The 19,032-nt window shown below is 39.0% G+C and overlaps 1 protein-coding gene across 6 annotated transcripts in view; it reads left to right on the top strand.

Annotated features, from left to right (window-relative positions):
* Positions 1-19,032, top strand: part of HECW1 (HECT, C2 and WW domain containing E3 ubiquitin protein ligase 1) — a 232,883-nt gene that overhangs the window by 145,806 nt on the left and 68,045 nt on the right. For all 6 annotated transcript variants that reach the window (XM_042834238.1, XM_042834235.1, XM_042834240.1 and 3 more), the window contains 2 exons: positions 5,526-5,695; positions 17,295-17,437. In XM_042834238.1, the coding sequence (XP_042690172.1) occupies positions 5,526-5,695; positions 17,295-17,437 (313 nt within the window). The remainder of the gene's footprint in view (positions 1-5,525; positions 5,696-17,294; positions 17,438-19,032) is intronic.

Genomic DNA, 19,032 nt, shown 5'->3' with positions numbered 1-19,032 from the left:
CTTCACCTGTGTTCTCATGGCTGACTCAGTGCTCGCCTCAGGTGGTCAGTCAGAGGTTCAGGCCGTGATTCAGCAGCCCCATACAGTCCACTAAAGATTATTTTGAAAAAACACTACATCAAAATGTGGATATAGAACATAGTCTGTCTTCTAAACATTTCTCGAAGTCCTAGTGACCAATTTTCTAACAGGAATCCTAGCTAGTAAATTTTGCTTATTGAATATTACCATAAACCTAACACTTCTGCCCTCCCCCAACTCAAACTGACTTGCCCAAATACGTTCTTTATAAACCCCTAAGTTACTAATCACTCACCTGCTTATTTGGTTTTTTACCTTTGCAGAGGTGAGGTGAATGCTAACCCCTCCAACACACCAGCAGCTAGGTGCTCTAGATTGACGTGCTTAGAGTCTGAAATTAGCTGCTGCATTATCCTGTGGAACACACGTAATCTTACCCTGGGGTATGGAGCTTTGTGTGATATCCGCTATCTAAGACTGGTTCAGAGGAAGATAAGAGGTGGTATTTTGCTCCAGTGGCTGACAGCTTGCAGTGATGAGACCCTCGCTGTTAAACTGTTCAAGTAGCTGTTCAGACTCTTTCTGTGCTTTCTTTCTTGATTAAGGCAATTTTAAAAATAGCCTTTTGGCTATTTATGAATAATTAATTTCTTAATTCCTTTTCATTTATAAATAGACCCGTTTCCTTCCTTACACCTCCACTGCCTCTTCCTCATAGAAACGAGAATCCTTTCCATAGTCCTTTTGTGGCATGTCCTAAATGATTTTTCCCTCTTTTCCACTATCTTTAGTATGTTGTCTGGTTGTCTCATTTGACAAAAATGTTCAGGCTAGTCTATCATGCTTAGTTGGGTTTGTGTTTGTTTGTTTTTTTTTGAACTCAGATCTTTAAGAACCTCCCTGTGTAAAGGTACCAGCCAATGCTCTCTTACTTACATTATTATTTTTCGTACAGGGAAATGCAGTCTATTTATAGATCTGTGGATTTCTGAGAGCAGAAAGAACTGTTTTAATGTCTGTGTAACCTTTTGAATATCACCAGTTGCAGAATCCCATTCAGTAGTTGATTAAGTCAGTAATTTATTGTACGTTATCTTTCTTAATTCCCCTGTATTATTTTGCAGTGTTAGATATAAGTCTTCCTATCGCTGCACATTACTGTTAGATTTTTACAATTCCTTAGTATTCGATTTATTGAAGTTTTATACCACTTGTAATACTGCTTAATTTGTTCTCGTTTCCCATACTGTGAATCTTGTACTACTGCATAAATCAAAATGGTATTTCCAAGTCAGTGCAAAATTGCTGTACTGTGACTGTTGAAATGTTATTTACTACTGGTAGCTGAAATAATCTCTATTCCTTTAAAAGCACATTGCTGAGAGGAGGTACTTCCATGCCTATTGCTGAATCTTGAGCAAGATGAGTTTTATTTTTCCTTCTTCTGATGCCACCTCTATGTCTCACATAGCTCAGCTCAGTGTGTGAACTTGTGCTCTCTGAAAGAGGTGATACTTGTTTTGGTAAAAATCTACACAGAGCTCACTGCAAAAGAAACACTGATGTGTTAGCTGTGACAATTACTTTATCGTACTGATAGACAACTGAATTACCAGTCCTGGTTCAAGTACAGCTATTGAATGTCATAAGCTGAACTGAAAGCTCTTTATTTTACAAAGTTGGAAGGGAAACATCTGTTTGACCTATCAATTGACAACCTAATTATTGTGGTGATGATGTCTGTGGCCTCCAGTGCAAGAAAAATGTGGAGCTGTTGGAGCAGGTCCAGGGAAGGCCTTGAGGGGGGTCAGAGGGCCAGAGCATCTCTGCTGTGAAGAACGGCTGAGGGAGCTGGCTTGCTCAGTCTTGTGAGGAGAAGGCTCTGAGGGGATTTCATTGCAGCCTTACAGTACCTAATGGAAATTTCTAAGCAGGATGACTTTTTACACGGGCAGATAATGATAAGACAAAAAGAAGTGGTCTTAAATGAAAAGAGGGGAGATTTAGATTAGATATGGGTGGTGAGGCACAGGAACAGAGAAGCTGTGGATGCCCCATCCCATAGCTCTTTCCATACCCTATTTGTCACTCTTATTCTCCATTTTTTTTTCTAAGGCACGGATCTAGGCCAGTACTTCACTATATCTGCACTATCCTCACAATTGTTTTGCTTATCACTATGATCAGAGAATCTCCTTGCTGTGCATGACAAAATGTGACTGTCGTGCTCTCTCCTCTGACCTTCAGAAAGTTTAGTCACTTGTACTGAGACATAATCAGACCTGGTAACACAAATAGATTCCAGCTGTGAATTGATTAACGTCCCCATCTAGTTTCATGTTTTCCCACTAAACACACACTGATTTCCAAATTGCCACAAAGATACAATCTTCCTCATTAACTAGTCATCAGTGCCGGAAAGTCCGGGATGCTGTGTGAAAAATGAGTGTACAGAACGAGTCTTTACAGGGCAGACAGGGAAGTGTATGGCCCTGCTTAGGGGCAGAAGCGACATGCCTGCAAATGACCTAGAGCAAAGCTTCCTTTAGTCTGATCGAGATAGCCAGAAATCAGCATGTGTGAAAGGCAAGCCCTGAAGTTGGAACAAACTGATAATTCCCTCGGGGCAGCAGCAGGCAGCACTTGCTGTAAGCCACCTGCATATAGAGAAGTGAGCCTAGCTGGCATAGGATGCACATACTTTTTTAACTGAAAGTCTGTAGCAGTGAAAGAATTGGCAGTTGCTGCCTGTACACCTGGATTGCTTCCTTCCATCAACTTCCATAAGAGAGAGGGCCTCACATTATCAGACTGATAGATCTGTATAACCTTTTTTAGAGACTTATGAACAAATGGGAAACTGACATATGATATATCAATAACTTCTTTAATAAACTGGCTAAAAATATACATTTGAAAAGCATGGGTGAGTTATGTTGGTAGCACGTCCTCATGCCTTCATGAAATACACTAAAACTGCAGTGTACACCAACATAAATCTCAGCCATCTGGATTCATTGGTTTTACCAAGATTTGAATTCTGTTAATCCTAAATATTCAGTATCTTCCGAACCTTTGCTAAAGACAATACAGAGGAGAGAGAAATATTTTCATTTGTGAAAGTGGAACAAATGGTGTTCTGATCAGATGTTACACAGCAGTGGTAAGAGTGTACCTGAGTGTTGTAGTTACAGCAAGTTACAGCATTCGTCACTTGCATTTCAAATTAAATTGATTTCTTCTGCATATACACAGGTGTCAGTGTAGCATTATTCTGAGCTCTTGCATTTTCAAAGCTGATTTTCATGGTGCTCAGAATTTTTTGTGAGATATTTAAGTGCTATTTCCCTACTTGAGAAAGCTACTTCTGCTATCCTTGTGTGCACTGGACATTAAAAACAGAAGGTTCTGATATTTTAACATGATTTACTGTATCGTACAATCTAAGCAAGAAAATGGTGCAGATAAAATTTCTCATGTGCTTAGCTAAAGCATTTTTCTCATGCACATACAAGAATCAGCTTACTAATTAGGGTTAGGAGTACCTTTACCTTCATGACTGTTTATTTCCCAAAAATGAAAAGAGAGTGATAGGTTATCAAAATATATATATATATATTTTTAATGATACCTAATATATACGTACCTATCAATATGTATGTACTATCAATTCTGTACCAGGTACAGGGTACAGAAAGATGGAAAGGCTGCTCTTTGAAGGAAAAAAAAATCAAACATATATAGCAATAAATATTTCAGTTTCAAATCTTTTGAGGAAACATCAGTGGGAAAGAAAATCAGATCTGAGAGGTCTTTTCCTCCTCTCATATTTTAGCGTTCTGACACTATTACACTGCTGGGCCTTGTCATTCATAGCGCTTTTGCAATATTGGTTTTTATTTCTGGAATGCACTTCTAACAGTACAACTTTCAAAGCAAAACAGTTTGCCATAAAGGATTTCATCAGGGCTGATGGATTAGATGCATGCTGCTAACAGAGATTGCAGACTTAGAGGAGAAACCCATGTTATCAGTTTGAACCAGATCTTTTCCTTTGTGTAAAAATATTGCTATAACCATGGTAATGCATGGTGTCAGCAACGTACTTTCACATGGGCTGTTAATAATGATATCCCCTATTTTTCATCTTTATTCATTAGAGAACATCAGAAGAATGAGATTTTTTAGTACAGTCAGTTTCTGGGCCAGCAACTTTTGAACTATGAACTGTATGCTGGAAGATGCAATCAAAATCAACTTCCTTTTTAGTTTGCACATTTTATTACGTTCCCTCTTACCACAGGTGAAGAAAGTGAAATACAACCTGGTGAATCTAAGCAAAAATGCTGATGTTGGTGTGGTGTCAATTCACCTAGAATATCTTCTGGGAGTGCTTTCCATGGTCTCCTGTTGACTTGTTAGAATAACTCCGTGATTTGGATTTAATCAGTTAGAAGAGTGTTAAGGCACTGTTAAAGATAGTGTTTTGGAAACCTACGTTAAAAGAAAATGTTTACATTGAGTATTTAGGAATGCATCTAAGCAGTTTCAGAATATTTTTGTATAACACTTTGTACATCTTCAACACAGCAAGTGAGAAAAAGCAGGTAGAATGCAGGTCAGTGCTTTTAGCTGTAAACAGATCTCCATGCAAAGAATGGTGGGAAAGAAACTAGCTACTAAAATCACTAATAAAAGCTAAGTGCTTTATGTTTTCCTAGGAAAGCTTAGAGATGCTGGAAAAATGAAGGCCAGAAGGTTTAGTTTATAGCAGTTGAACCAAAACTAATGATAGTTGCAAATTTGCTTTTCATTGACTTCATAGCAAGAAATCATAGTAGACTTGTGTCTTTCAGCAGGATCTTAAGAGTAAATGTTGAAAGAAGTGCATGGAGATTTTCTCTGCACAACTCAAATACCAGGGAGTTCTGCAGCTAGGAAGTCCCACTCAAAACTTGGACATTATATACATGAGTTTTCATGAATTAATTCAGGTAAAGTTGGCCCAGGCGTGGAAGGAAGCATTTTAAAATGGAAAAAAAAAAGTAAAATGGCTTCTCATGTAGAAAAAAAGTGATCTAAAAGCTACATTTCATAGAAGTAGAAAACCGATGGTTAGGAGAAGTATCGTGATTGCCGTGTTTACATCATAAAATGAATGGATCTCTTTTCCAGAGCTTGTTTTGGAATTTGGATTGAACAATTGCTTAGCTCTGATCACTTTTATTTCGTTCCACAAGCTCTGATTTAGAAGCCACGTTACCCTGCACAATCAGGCTGTAAAATTTTCAGTTCAATCGGAAAATAAATTTTAAATATTAAGATTTGGCCTCATGTTCCCTCACAATAAATACAATAAGTTTTTTGTTTGCTTGCTTGTTTTATTCTGACCAGACTATTTAAATTCCTCATCAGTTCCCTGTCTATTTCTCCTGCTCTCCCTGATAACTGCCTCTAATTTGAAAAAGTAATCACTTTATTTTACCTTATTTAACTTCTTTCAGATTTCCAGGCTTTCGGTCTGAAGAAAGGAATGTTTTTCAATCCAGATCCTTATCTGAAGATTTCCATCCAGCCTGGGAAACACAGCATCTTCCCAGCACTTCCTCATCATGGACAGGAGAAAAGATCTAAGATCATGTGCAATACAGTTAACCCAATCTGGCAAGGGGAGGTAAGCAGTTGAGCCAAGACTTAAAACATGGAAACAACTTTGGCTATGGATTCTTTTCTTTAAGCTTTTTCTTATCTGTAAGTTTTTCCTTATCTAAATAGTTGTTGATCTAACCAAGTTTGATGTGTTTCATGGTTTCTTATCAGTACTTAAGGCTTAAATAGCTACAAATCAAAGTCAAAACTTTCAGTATGGGTTGTTCTCTGTGGATATCGTTTATGAAGTTAATTATGGAAGGCAAATGTAACCCAGAATTGAAAAATATATTCTAATAATGTGAAAGATTGCTGCTAGATTGTCATAGTGTTCTTATACAGAGAGGAAACATTATATAAAGTAAAATAGTATAGCATGCAAATAAAAATAATCTGTGTTTGAAAAATGTTACTGGTAGTATAAATTAAAATCAACCTTGGCACATTTGCCTATCACCTTGAAGAAATGCTCTCTAGTCTGCTGCTTGTTGTTGGAAGGGCTTCATGGGCATTAATGAGATCTTAGAGTTCAGTTGCTCCCTGCTGTTTTTAAATTACACCCAAAATGATAGCAATGAATAAGGAATCTCTGGAATTAAAGGAACCTGACATTAAGAGTTTGATGTACTGCTATTCTCTTTCAGACCAGTATCTTCACTGCAGGAAAGAGTAGAAGTAAATAAATAGACTAAATTTATTCAAATTAAAATGTAAATTGCAGAGTAGCTTAGGAATAATTAGGTCAAACTGCATAGGAATGAAAGTTAGAGTGGGGAAGGAGATGAAAGAATTGTCACTGAATACTCCTCCGTTGAGGAGGATGAATTTAAATTAAGTATTGCATCAGGTTGTGCTACAGGTGAACTTTTGTTGGGGAGGAGATGACACCTCAAAGCTAGTCTGAGAGAAAATGCCTTCTACAGGACTTGCTTAAGTGGAAGGCCCTGTTGTGAGGCATCCACCAAGCAATATCTTCTTTCCTGCCCTAAGCAACAGATGTGTCTGGCAGAGGGGTCCCAGGCCAGAGTTGCTGGAACTGGAGGTCAATGGCAGAAATGTTTCAGTAAAGTGCATAAGACACCAGTCTAGAGGTAAGCAGGCATAAAAAGGAAACTTGCTTCATTATGTGACACATATGGTGCATGTGATTGTGGGAGTTTATAGAAAGCATGAATGCCAGAAATTGATGCTCAAAGGACATAGGATGTGCCTGTGATCTTGCTGTTCACTGTTGGCCAGACTGAACTGCTGAGGTGACACAAGCTGTTCACGTTAGAAAAGGGACATAAGCTGTACTGATGGAGGCTGAAAATAATCTTTTTAGAAGTGCTCAATACTGGTTGGAAGTCTTCTTTTTTCAAAAACAACTTCCAGCCAAAGTAATGTGCTCTCACTTCAAGGTCTTTTTGCACTGCCAGGGGATAAAATAACCACGAAGAAAGAATGTGGCTCTGATTAAATGTCAAGGGTCATAAGATATGCTTGAGTTTGTGAGCTGACATTTCGTTTCCAAAGAGTTTGTCAGAAATAAAAGGAGAAACAATGAAATAACCTAATAAAGGGTGTAGGAAAGGAAAAACACAGCTGAATTCTACCTTCTCTGCTCTCCGTCTGGTTTTCTTGATTGTGTGCAACCATGTAGCTTCTTCCTTTCTGTTGTTAGCTTTTTAGCCCGTAAGGAGTCTACAACAGCAGAGATGTCATTCAACACACTATCCATCATTTTCTTTGGCTGGTGTGGAAATGTTTAACTGCTTGTGCTTGGCTTGCAGTTTACACACATCAGCTGCTCTGAAGTTTTTGTTACAAAAACCCATACTGGCATATCTGTAACAGACGTTCCTAGGCTTCTTCAATTTTATCCTTTTATACAAGAGAAGGAGAACTACAAACAACTGTCAAATTGTGGTGGTAGCTATTTTTCCATCCACCTTTTTCACAACACTGGTGGATGTGAACACTTGAAATGAAAAATTGTGAGAAATCATAGTTATTTCATTAACTGCTTCCATCACAAGTCATTTTTCCCCAATATACTTTGGATGATGTATTACTTCAGAATTGTGATTCTTTCCTAAGGTTCTCCATCATAGCTCATGTAAACAGAAGCTAGAAGACCTTTTTCAGTTTCTTTCTCTTATCTAATTAGTTTTGGCTCCTAAACTTGACAAATTCTGAAACAGGGAAATAAAACTTTAGAAATAACTACAAGCTGTTATATTTGTGTATGTTCTTGATTACCCTGGAGCAAATTCAGAAATGAAAGTGTTGTCTTAATTTTGTAGGACTTCACCATCAAAATAAAATCCTACAAAGCAAAAGAAGATGTTTCATTTACTTACATTCATTATTCATTTTGCTATTCCACCTCATATACTTATCAAATTGTTCTATTTGCATAGTAACCACCTGCATTAAAAGAATACTCCAAGAGCACTGTGATACCTCAGGCAATATTTCCTCAATGTCGTGTAATATTAATGATCTTCATTTCACAAGCTATTCAGACATTTTTCGACACTAGTAGCCCTGAATTAAAGCTATCCTTCTATTGCACTGTTTCATTGTCCTTTACACAGGAAGGCATAACCAGATGTAAATTTCTTACTAAGAGTTGAGTTGTTTTTAACATTTTGACACTTGTAGCAATACTCAAGTGAAAGTGAGGTGGAAGCCTTCAATGAGAGCTGATCAGTGAAGCAGGTTTAAAACCATGTGGCGTCTTACAGTGGTTGAGAGGAGTCCTTCTGTGATGTTTCTGTGTTTTCCCATATGGAAGCATAACATCCAATTCTGCTAAGCCAAAGTGCTGAATATTGTAGTGTGCAATGACAAAAGCTAGTAAATATTCAAAGGAAGGTCCAGACTAGTTACTGATTGTGCCACAGTGTCTGTACAGTCAGTGATGAGAAGAAAGCAACTGTAGAAAATAAAAACAAGTTCCTTTCATACAGAGAACTTACTGCTGATTCACAGTTTATGGTCCAGCTTCTTTCCATACTCCTTGCTCTACTTTCATCGTGGTGCATTCTTTAACAATATCTGTACTGGTAAACAATATAGATCTGTTAACATAGATGAGGTTCTGAAAAACAGCTGACCTGACACATTACATAGATGCACATTGCATCTATGTAATTCCTCTGCTATCCTCTAAAACATGTTGGGTGTATCCCAACAACCTGTTAGGGATGCTCTCTTACCTGTAGAAGCCCCATCCCACTTGTAGCAATTGGTTGGCGCAAGGCAAAACAATTGCCAGTGACTGTCGACAGTTGTCGGCAATGCATGGCTCTGTGGCTGTATTTAGAATATTGATAATAAGATTCTTGGTACTGACTATAGCATTTATCTCAGCCTTTTCCCCATGTCTGGTCTTAAGTGTCAGACTGGACCAGTTCTATCACATCAGATACTCATTCATCAGGCACAGGTAGGAGGTACCCCTAACCTGTCAAGACTACTACTTGCCATCCATTACAGGCTATAGACAATTGAGGGGAGAAAAGATGTCAGCTGCAGGTGAAGGTGGTGGTGTGGATACATTTTAGATGTCAATGAATAAGAGCAAACAATACAAAGAGCAGGGATCAGAAGCCAGCAAGGTTGTTGTGTTGCTGACCTACATAATGGTTTGTAGGGTTGTTGCCCCACAACCTCTTTGGCTTTGCTTTTCCATCTGCAACATAGCCTAGCTTCAGGAAAGACCTCCCAGAGTAATTTATAGCTTGCACTTTGTCTTTTTAAACTTAATCTACTGGGAAGAAACCACAGTATGGAAGGTATCTTTGCTATCCAGAAGCAAAATTTTGCATGTTGGACAATGAAAATGACTGTGACTACTCTGCTTTTTATCCATGTGTGCTGATATCGCCAAGGTCAGGAGTTGCCCAACATTTTAGTCTGGGAAGAGAGGGATCTGGGGAGACCTCAGTGCAGCATTCCAGTACCAAGGAGAGCTTATAAAAAAGTAGGAGACTACTTTTTACATGAGCAAATGGTAGTAGAAAAAGGAGGAATTGCATTCAATTAGAAGAGAGGAGATTTAGATTAGATGTTAGGAGGATTTTTCTTTACTCACAAGGTGGTGAGATACTGAAACAGGTCACCCAGGAATGTTGTGGATGCCCCATCCCTGGTGGCATTCAAGGCCAGGTTGGATAGGGCCCTTGGCAGCCTGATCTATTGGCTGGTGACACTGCTCATGGCAGGGAGATTAGTGCTAGATGATCCTTAAGGTCTCTTCTAACCCAAACCATCCTATGATTCTGTGTCATCCATTTGACTTCAGTAGCGCTTGTTTGTATCAGAAATATTTTGAAGTCAGAGTCACCTAATGGCCACTTATATAGAGAGGTTGCTCCAAAAGTAACCCTATTTTCAATGTTATCACCACTATGAGCAATGCATTTTTGCCAGTGTTGAACAAAAGCCCACGCACTGCATTTGTAAAAACCTGCACCAGCAGAGATGACCCACTGTCAGCACTGCCGAAATGCATCACCCAGCACCTCACTGTGCTCACATCCACTGTTGGTTGCTGAATAAACATTCAGCAGGCATCAGTGGGTGTCAGTCTTTTCTGCCCGGAAAAATGCAATTCCACACCTGTATTTTACATACTCTTCCATGTCAGATGCCAGTTTCTCAGATGCCCCTCTGCTACTATCTGTCACACAGCAACAAAATGTGACGGAATATTGATAGGAAGGTTCAGTTTCTACAGCTGTACCACCAAAATCCACCACTGATGTTGTGGGCCGTTAGAAGGGATTTTGGAGCAGCCCACCAGATTTGCTAACAGTTCACTTAATTGCAAGGTCATAGTGAGCGAGTTGTCTTAGCATGCTATTTTGGAGTAAAACGTAAATAAATCTCTTCAGGAAGTGTTCTTTTGTCAGATCTTCTGTTCATCTAGTAGAACTGAGGAAGGTGAATGTTCATCACCTTTCTTCTAATACTGCTGTTAAAAGAATAATGACACTATTCACATATTGTTTCATGTTGAGACCGTGCATTTTCTGTCACAGTCTTTTGATAAATCCCCTCTAAGAAGATTTTATTTGTTAGTAAGCAGTGCACAAGCACAAAGTGATAGACAGTCCAGGCAAGCAGTACTGATCACTAATGATTTTAATCAACAAAACAAACTGGTTTAAGAAGTAGTTAATATACCTCAGTCTGGCTGGCAAATTCTGACAGTGGGTTTGCAAATTAAGTACTTAACCCATCTGAACTTCCCTTGAGATTTATTTGTTGCATTTCCTTCTTGACTGTGACAGTTTTGTTAGAACCTGTCGCTTCTTCGGTTTTGGTTACTTTCTCGTGAGTAGGGGTAGAGCCAAGAGGATTGGCAGTGAGATGACTGTAAGAATTGGTTGTTGCAACTGTCCAATGTATTTAAAGCAGTAGGAATTGTTAGCTGTTAAATGACACTTTGAATTTCAACTCCAGTAATTCTAGCTCTGGAAGAGTGGATTGCCTTTCAGTAGGAGCGTGAGGATGCAAACCATCTAAACTCCTTGCAGCTTCCCTGAATGTTTCTTTGCCTCACCTTTTACAAAATTGTTAGGTTATAGCTGACTGCTTTATCACTCTGAAGATAGCTAATTTTTTCTGGTGAATTAACTGATGTGTGTAAGAAGTGTTCAGTATTCTGTTGCAAGAGTGCTTGAGAAACAGTAGTTAATGTGTCAGAATTGATAAACAGAATTAAAGTATTTTCAAACATGTAACTTGTACTGACTGCACCCCAGAGAACCTTTGAGATACCTTTGAAAAATACTGCACTTGAATAAATTCTCATGAAATCTGTCTATTCAGATTACCAATCAGAAGAAGCAATTAATCAAGGACTCAGATGCTAGAGGTGGTGGTCTGGGGAGAGGGGGATTCTGTACTGCAGTCAGCAGGGATAGAATCAGGGGGTCTGCGTGCTGGCTGCAAGACTATCAAGGTGGCATCAATGTAATAGACTGAGTGCTGAGCCACTGATTCAAGATGCTTTAACTCTTTTTGAAATAATGGTCTTATTATAAACTGGATGCAGATTGTATTTTATCTGTTTTTCATCAGATTTAGGGCCCAAATCTAGATACTGACAATCCTACCAATGCTTCATGTAATGCATTATTCCATCAGAAGTTCAACATGAAAAGAGCAACAGGAGTGTGACACTGATTGAACTTCCGTTTTTTTTATCATTTAACTTAGATAGCCTTTCTCCCTCTTCTTCTGACAAATACAAACAAATCGGTTGCAGAGACAGGCAGGCCTTTGTACCTAAGCATAAGTCCAGCACAGATGATATGATATCTAAGTCCCGAATTCAGTGTTTTGCCAGAGGTTTCAATGGCACTGCCTTGTGAGTGGCAGCTTCAGTGTACGATATTCCACTGCACATGGCCACATAAAGTGTAAAACAAATATTTCACAAAACAGAAAAGCTGTGATTTTAAAGCTGCAGTTTGCTTTAGTATCCTGTGATGACTGCAGTGTGAAAGCCCAAAACAACTTTAGTTCTTTCAGAAATGAGTGGAAGGAGTGAGAAAAATTATCTAGGTTATTCTAATACGTCATTCTTCCAGAAACACATTCTTATCACATCTTCTGCACCTAAAATACTATCAGTCTTGCTAATCTTGTGTTCCACCTATCCTATACTAATGAATTTGTAGACAGCATGAAAGAGATGAAAAAAGGTCATGTCTCTTGATGCACCATCAGTGCTTCATTTTTTTCAGGAGTTCTTTTAAATGTCTGATGTCTTAAGGCTGATATTAGTCATTTGTAAAGTGAAAGCCATCTTGCAAAACTATCCACTAGCCATCCAAGAAAATTCACGAGTCTCTTCGCCAGTAACTCTGAATTTTGTAGAAAACATGAAATGAACAGGAAGGGTCTTTTTTTCCCAATAAAGAGAGAGAGCAAATCTGGGGGACAATCTAGGAAGTCAATATGCAAGGCCTTATCCAACTTTAAAGAAGTTCAATGTAAAGAGTTGGATGAAATGTTAAAACAGCAGCGCAGTTTTTTTGCACCCTTTTTATTGTAGGAAAGGAAACACTGTGCCACGCCAGAATAGGGTACCACACAGATTCTGACACTGTGATCACTGCTGAATCCAGGGGCAAAGACCTGCTAGGAATATTTGTTTGTAGGGTTTCTTACCCTTCAGCAGCAGTGGAGCTCTGTACCCTGTGCTGGTGACACTGCAATATTTTGTCCTGTCATTGAGAAGTACTGTAGCGAGTTTAAGGAACTGGAATTCTCTTCAAACTTATCCAGTTGCTCATATGAGAAGCACTGTGTGGGACAGAAGTGACATGCACTGAAGATTTTTGAATGGGGAGCAGAATAGTACAGATGGAGAGTGGTGAGTACCTAGAGCATGAAATTGTTTCACTGGAGTATTTGAAATGAAAAAGCCACTAATGAAATATTCATCTGAATGATTAAATCTATCTTCAGCCATCGAAAGTAATTTACAGCCTTTTAAGATTTATTTCTGCATATATTGTCCCTGTGAGGTGGTGGGCATCACAAATATATTCTGTTTAATTGTTTCACGTACTCAATTCCAAGTCAAGAGCCTGATGCTCTGTATCACCAATGTATTAATTTACCTACCTTTCACCAGTTAATATACTGATTGTTCTTAGCACTTTCCTTGCACTTAACTTTTCTAATCAGTACTAGTAGACTTATTCTTTTCATTTTAGCAACTTTCTTGATAGTGCTTCTGAGAGCTCATCACTATGATCTATCCATATTCAGGCATGCAAATAATATTTTTGAAAAGAAAACATGGGAATTAATCATCATCATCAATTTGCTTTCTATGTAAACTATTCTCAGTCTCTGGAAATGTTTTGTCTTATGAATGGTTACAGATATATTCTGTCAGGTCAGCGTTCGGAATGTATCTTCAGTTTTCACCATGTGTAACTCATACACAAAACTCCCACAAGATTATTCATGTCAAAGAAATTGATTGTCTTCATATTTAAAGTCATTGTTGGGCCTGGAAGAAAAAACAAACTAACTAACAACAGCAGCAAAAAAACGTAAGCACTTAAAAGCAGCTTGCTCTCTGAGTCTTCCCTTCGGGTCTTACTCCAACTTAAAGATAGCAGTATAAATTCAGATCTACTGCTCTCCTCTGGTCTACCACGCTGCTCATATAAGTATATCGGGCTAACCAAGTATGAATTCCCTTGGGTGAATTCATACTGATGACTACTGATGATCTTCTTGTCCTTTATGTGCCTGGAAACAGTTTCCAGATTAGATGATTCAACTATAATTTTACAGCTCCTTCTTGTTGTTCTTCTACAAGATAGGAGTGATGTTTGACTTCCCTAGTCTTTATGCATTTCTCTCAGTTGCCATAATTGATAAAAGAACAGTGAGAGTAGCCTCAGAATGACATCATCCAACTCCTCATCACATGTGGAAATCCCATCAGGGCCATGGACATAAGAATGCCCAGCTCGCATAAAGATTCCCTGACCTGATCCACTTCCATCAAGGGTACATACTCCTTTTGTCAGCTTTTCCTCCTGGTCTCTGGGTCTCAGGATTCCTAAAAGCTGGTCTTGCTGGTAAAGACTGAGGCAAAGAACAGTTCTTTAGCTTTTTCCATGTCCTGTCTAACAAGGTCCTCTGTTTTACTCCAAAACCTGCCCACATTTTAGAGAAGATAATGAAATACAGGTTTCTTTTTCTTCCAGACATGAGTGCCAAGCATTGAACAGTGTAAAAGCAGCCAACCTTTTAAGGCTAAGGTACAGGGGCTGTCACTTCTCAGAAAAGAAAGTGAAGAGAAAGAAAATAGCATTTGATAGTGATTTGGCTTCACCTCCAAAGAGGACAGTCTGATCTTAAAATATCACAATAAATTGCATATTTTCAAAAGTGATTGGTGACTCTTGAAAATGAATTTATCAGTTTTTGATTTCTAAAACCTTGCGGTTTTGCTGGATTTCATTTTTCAAAGGACAAGTGGCCAGTGTGTTCTCTAAACTGAGGGTTACTTGAGGCTCTGCAAGGTGAATGGCCTGAGCATGGGGCATCCACGTTCAGGGACTGCCTCTGGAAAATGCTGTCCATTATGGACTAAGCTGTATGGGAGCAGTGGGAGCAAGTGTTCAGATAATGGAAAACCAAATCTTGTAAAATTATCACTATCTTACTGTCTCCGAACCCATTTATTTTATTTCATTTTCAATCTCAAACTGCATTAGTTTCCATATGGTAAATCCTTTGAGTTCTGCCACAGGACATATCAGATATTAAAGGCTTAATTGTGCTTTCAATACACAGCTTGAAAGTGTCAGAAGATTGTTTTAGAGAAAGTGCTTGGGAACTGTGATCATGGACCAGAAGCTGGTCCCAGGCCAGTCTTGTATATCCCCAAGTGCAATATGGTTGGCAGGTCAAATCAGAACAGAATTTGAATTTATAGATTGTATGAAATATCACTGTATTTGTATGCCTAAGAGGCACAGCTTTCTGAGTAAACAACAGACATTTCCTCTGGCTGATTCCAACACATGTTCCATGTGTCCACTCAGCCTGGCTGTTGAGAAGTGCTCTGGAAAATGTCAGTGTGTTTCTTGTGCAAAAAGGCTGCCACTTGGTTCCAATTGGCATTACAAAAACAAAAGTGCAAGCAAATTCTGATTTTCTTCAAGAGTTGTACCACAAGGCAAAATATCAGTAATAGAGGAAAGCACAGTTCATTAACTTAACTTTTATTTCCACTTACGGACAGCTCAGTCTCTTGCTGTGTGTGTGAGCATGCTCTACCTCACAGAAATCATTTTACAGTAATAGGTGTCAACAACAGTATAGTGGAAAATTCATTAAATGACAAATTACATTACATTAAAGTAACCTCATTCAGTTAAATGAATGTCTTCTGCTTTCCTTGCATGTGCCATGAATGAGCAGTTACCCAAAATACCCATACTGTTATGGTAATATAGCTTATTTTAATAAGGCTTATTATGCCTTATTAATTATTATATAGCTTATTTTTACAGTATACATGTAAAAATAATGTTTCCCTTTTGTAGGCGTCAGACTTCACTAGTATGCTGCAGAGGTGTAGAAAATAACGCTTTGGAGGCTATTTGAATTGTATCTCTCAAATTGTTTATTTATTTGTTTATTTGTTTGCAGGACTTATTTAGCAGAACATGCTGCTCATTTTAGTTGCACATCAAGCTGTTCAAACTCAGCATTTCTGAAAATTGGATAACAACAATTTAGGGCTGAACTCCATACCTCAATAACCCAGAGTTTATTGCACTATGAAGACTACTTCTGGCAGTAGGAAAGCTAGAAGACCCTTTCATCTATCTCAATATTCAGTTAGTACAGAAGTCAGCTTCCAGTTCAACACTGACTTTTGAGCTAGACAAACAGCTGTCTTACAGATATCCTCCTTTTGCATGCCATAGCAGAGAGGTCCTTCTTTTTCGCTGATAGCATCCTCATAGTAACGGATCTGTTTGGATAAAAGCATTCAGTGAGTCATGTCACCAGCTCATGGTCTGTACTGAATTTAGGCAATCTAGGAGCAAGCAAGGAGAAGCAACTAATACATTTGCTTTTTACTGTGATCCCTAAGTTACAAGGTTCGCTTTCCCTATGGGGACATCCCTATATCTCTAGTTGCTGTAATGTTCCTGTACTTGGAATCTGTACGTGTGGAAGTCTTTGCAATTAAAACTTAAAATACCACCCTCCGTGTTTCTTCCTGAGATTTTCGTGCGCACATTCTCTAGAAAGCTTGCTGAAACATTACATGTAAGTTAAAACAGGTGTTCTCAAAACCAGACCAGCTGAGGCGGTGTTGTCATGTTTCAGAGCATCTAGTGACAGCACCAGTTTTTGATGTTGCCATTCCTATCTTCCCTGGTGTCACTGGTTATGGTAGCCTGTGCCATGGCTTACCATCTGGTTTAGCTGTGTGGGATCGTATTGTGAACCACACCAGGAAATTGATACAGGTGAACAATGTTTTCAGACCGTTCCCTTCTAAGTTAGGACAGAGATGAGAGTGGGAAAGATTTTAATATGCATCTAAAAACTGTGATCAGCTGTTGTGTACTTCAGTAGTTCCCCACTGCTCAATAGCTGAGATGTGCTGCACAGCTGAGTTGCCACAAATCGCCAGTCTAGAGGAGGAAAATGCTGTCTAAACATCTCTCCGTGCTTCCAGTTTTGTTGTACTTACGTGCAGCTATTTGAATTATTTAGAACTTGGTGGAAAAAATCTGACCAATTGCATTTAGATCAATAACCACTGCTAGGGCAGAGTTAATTAGATCCCATAGGTGTACTCTTCTTACCATAGACGAGCCTTTGCTTGCTAATATGACATGAATATGTGAAATTCTTGCATTCTCCAAGCCTGATTCCTCAGTGTTACATAGTAGCTATAGGATGTTTTCACTTGATTGCTTTGAGGACGGGTTATTTTTATTTATGCCTTGGGTTCCAAGACCTGTTTCTGTCCCTTGAAAAAGCCATCGAATCCCACATACTGATCACGTGCAGCAGCATGTTGTTGCTCAGCCACCAGCTTCATGTTGTTTACTCTTCTCTTATTGCAGCAGTTCAGCTTTGTCTCCCTGCCCACGGATGTCCTGGAAATAGAAGTTAAAGACAAATTTGCCAAGAGCCGACCGATCATCAAGCGTTTCCTGGGAAAACTCTCCATGCCAGTTCAGCGCCTCTTGGAAAGACATGCCATAGGGTAATTTTGCTGCTCGTACTTTGAGTTGTTTAGGGAGTGTGCTGCCTATTTGAAGCTCTGGTGATATGTCATTATAGTTACATGATGATGTTGTGTGGGCATTATTAAACTGAGAGTTGCCTGATGAACAATGTTAGTCTGTAGTAGAATGCATAGCACTATGGGCCAACCAGTGATTTCTCTTTATAACCTTATGTTACATTTTGAAATATGAGAACTGGCATTTAGGAAAGGTTTTGTGTGTATCCTGGCCACAAATCTGGAGAGTACAATATTTTCAATTTAAACATTGTTTTAGTGCTATCAACAGGCTATTTTCATGTTTCAGAGGATTAACTCTGGGCTAAAATCTTGCCAGATCTGTTCCTCCTCCCTTTAGACAGCAGAAATGCTGTAGAAATATACGTTGTAGCTGAGTCTTTCTGACCCTCCCCTGCTGCCTAGAAATATCCAGTTCAGATTAGCAGCCCTGCCCTGCTTCCCTATTATAAGAAGGTCCAGGGATGGCGTGTGCAGCGAAAGTAACATACTCCAACTTGAGATTGATGGATAGCATGCTGACAAAGCCAAAACATTTGCTCTGAACTTTAACGTTTAGACCTTCAGGAGCAGGGAGAGAAAGAATAAGCTACTGAAGAGAGCATAGAAGATGTGGTTGCCAGGAAGGCATTTCTGAAAACTGGATCTCGGTTCAGCTGAGCAGCAGGATGATGGGCTTGTTGGAAGTGTTTTTGAACAGCTGGTTCAAAACTGGCAGTGATACCGACAGCTGAATCTACCAGAAGGGACTAAACTACATCCATGTTTCTCAAGTAGGAAAGATAGAGTGGCTTTTTAGAAACCAGATGGAAAAGAACAGCTTGGGGAAAGTAGAGCTTTGTAACTGATATCATTGGCTTCCCTCAACGTGTCATCATCATCTGATTATATCTTCCTATTTTACTTCCTTATGGAAAACACTGTCTATCAAAGGACATGCTTTGCCAAGAGCAGTGCCTCCAGCCTGTACCTAGATCTGGCTTAGTTTTGATACCACAGTAGCTTTTAAATCTCAGGCAAGCTCAATGAGAACCCACAAATTCAGAAAGATTATACATAAATCTTGACATCATCTCATTTATGTGATTTCCAATGCATGTGAAACTACTCTAGTAAATATATTTGGGCCCAACTGGGGACTGTGTTTCTTTAAAAGATATATAAATATTACTATTCAGTGAACCCTCTGCACTTAACAAATGCTTTGCGAACATTGATTCAGCCTCATTTTGGGCAACTGGGAAGTTAATCTCTTCTGTAGTTTCATTCTGTTCTGAGGGGTGGATGAAGTATGGCAAAGGGAGGGACCTGCACAAGGACAGAGTGGAATCATTGATCAACCTTGTCAGGAAGGTGTTCTCCTGATATTTCAGCTTCATAGAGGTAAGAGGGGTGGAAAGAGATGAAGAGTAGTTGTTCAATCAGCTTACAAAGAGAAGGTGGTAAGTGGGGACTGATCTGTCCAGAATTTTGAAAGTAAGTACAGGAAAGCTGAATTTTATGCAAATAATGAAGGAAAAGAAATATGGAAATGTGAGATTCTACATAAGGGTAGA

This window comes from Centrocercus urophasianus, unplaced genomic scaffold (assembly GCF_019232065.1).
Source record: "Centrocercus urophasianus isolate 14NV4802_14NV808 unplaced genomic scaffold, USGS_Curo_1.0 seq_44, whole genome shotgun sequence".
In the NCBI taxonomy this organism is placed as follows: domain Eukaryota; kingdom Metazoa; phylum Chordata; class Aves; order Galliformes; family Phasianidae; genus Centrocercus; species Centrocercus urophasianus.
The sequence above is the reverse complement of the archived record's forward strand: the minus strand, read 5'-3'. Positions and strand labels throughout refer to the sequence as shown.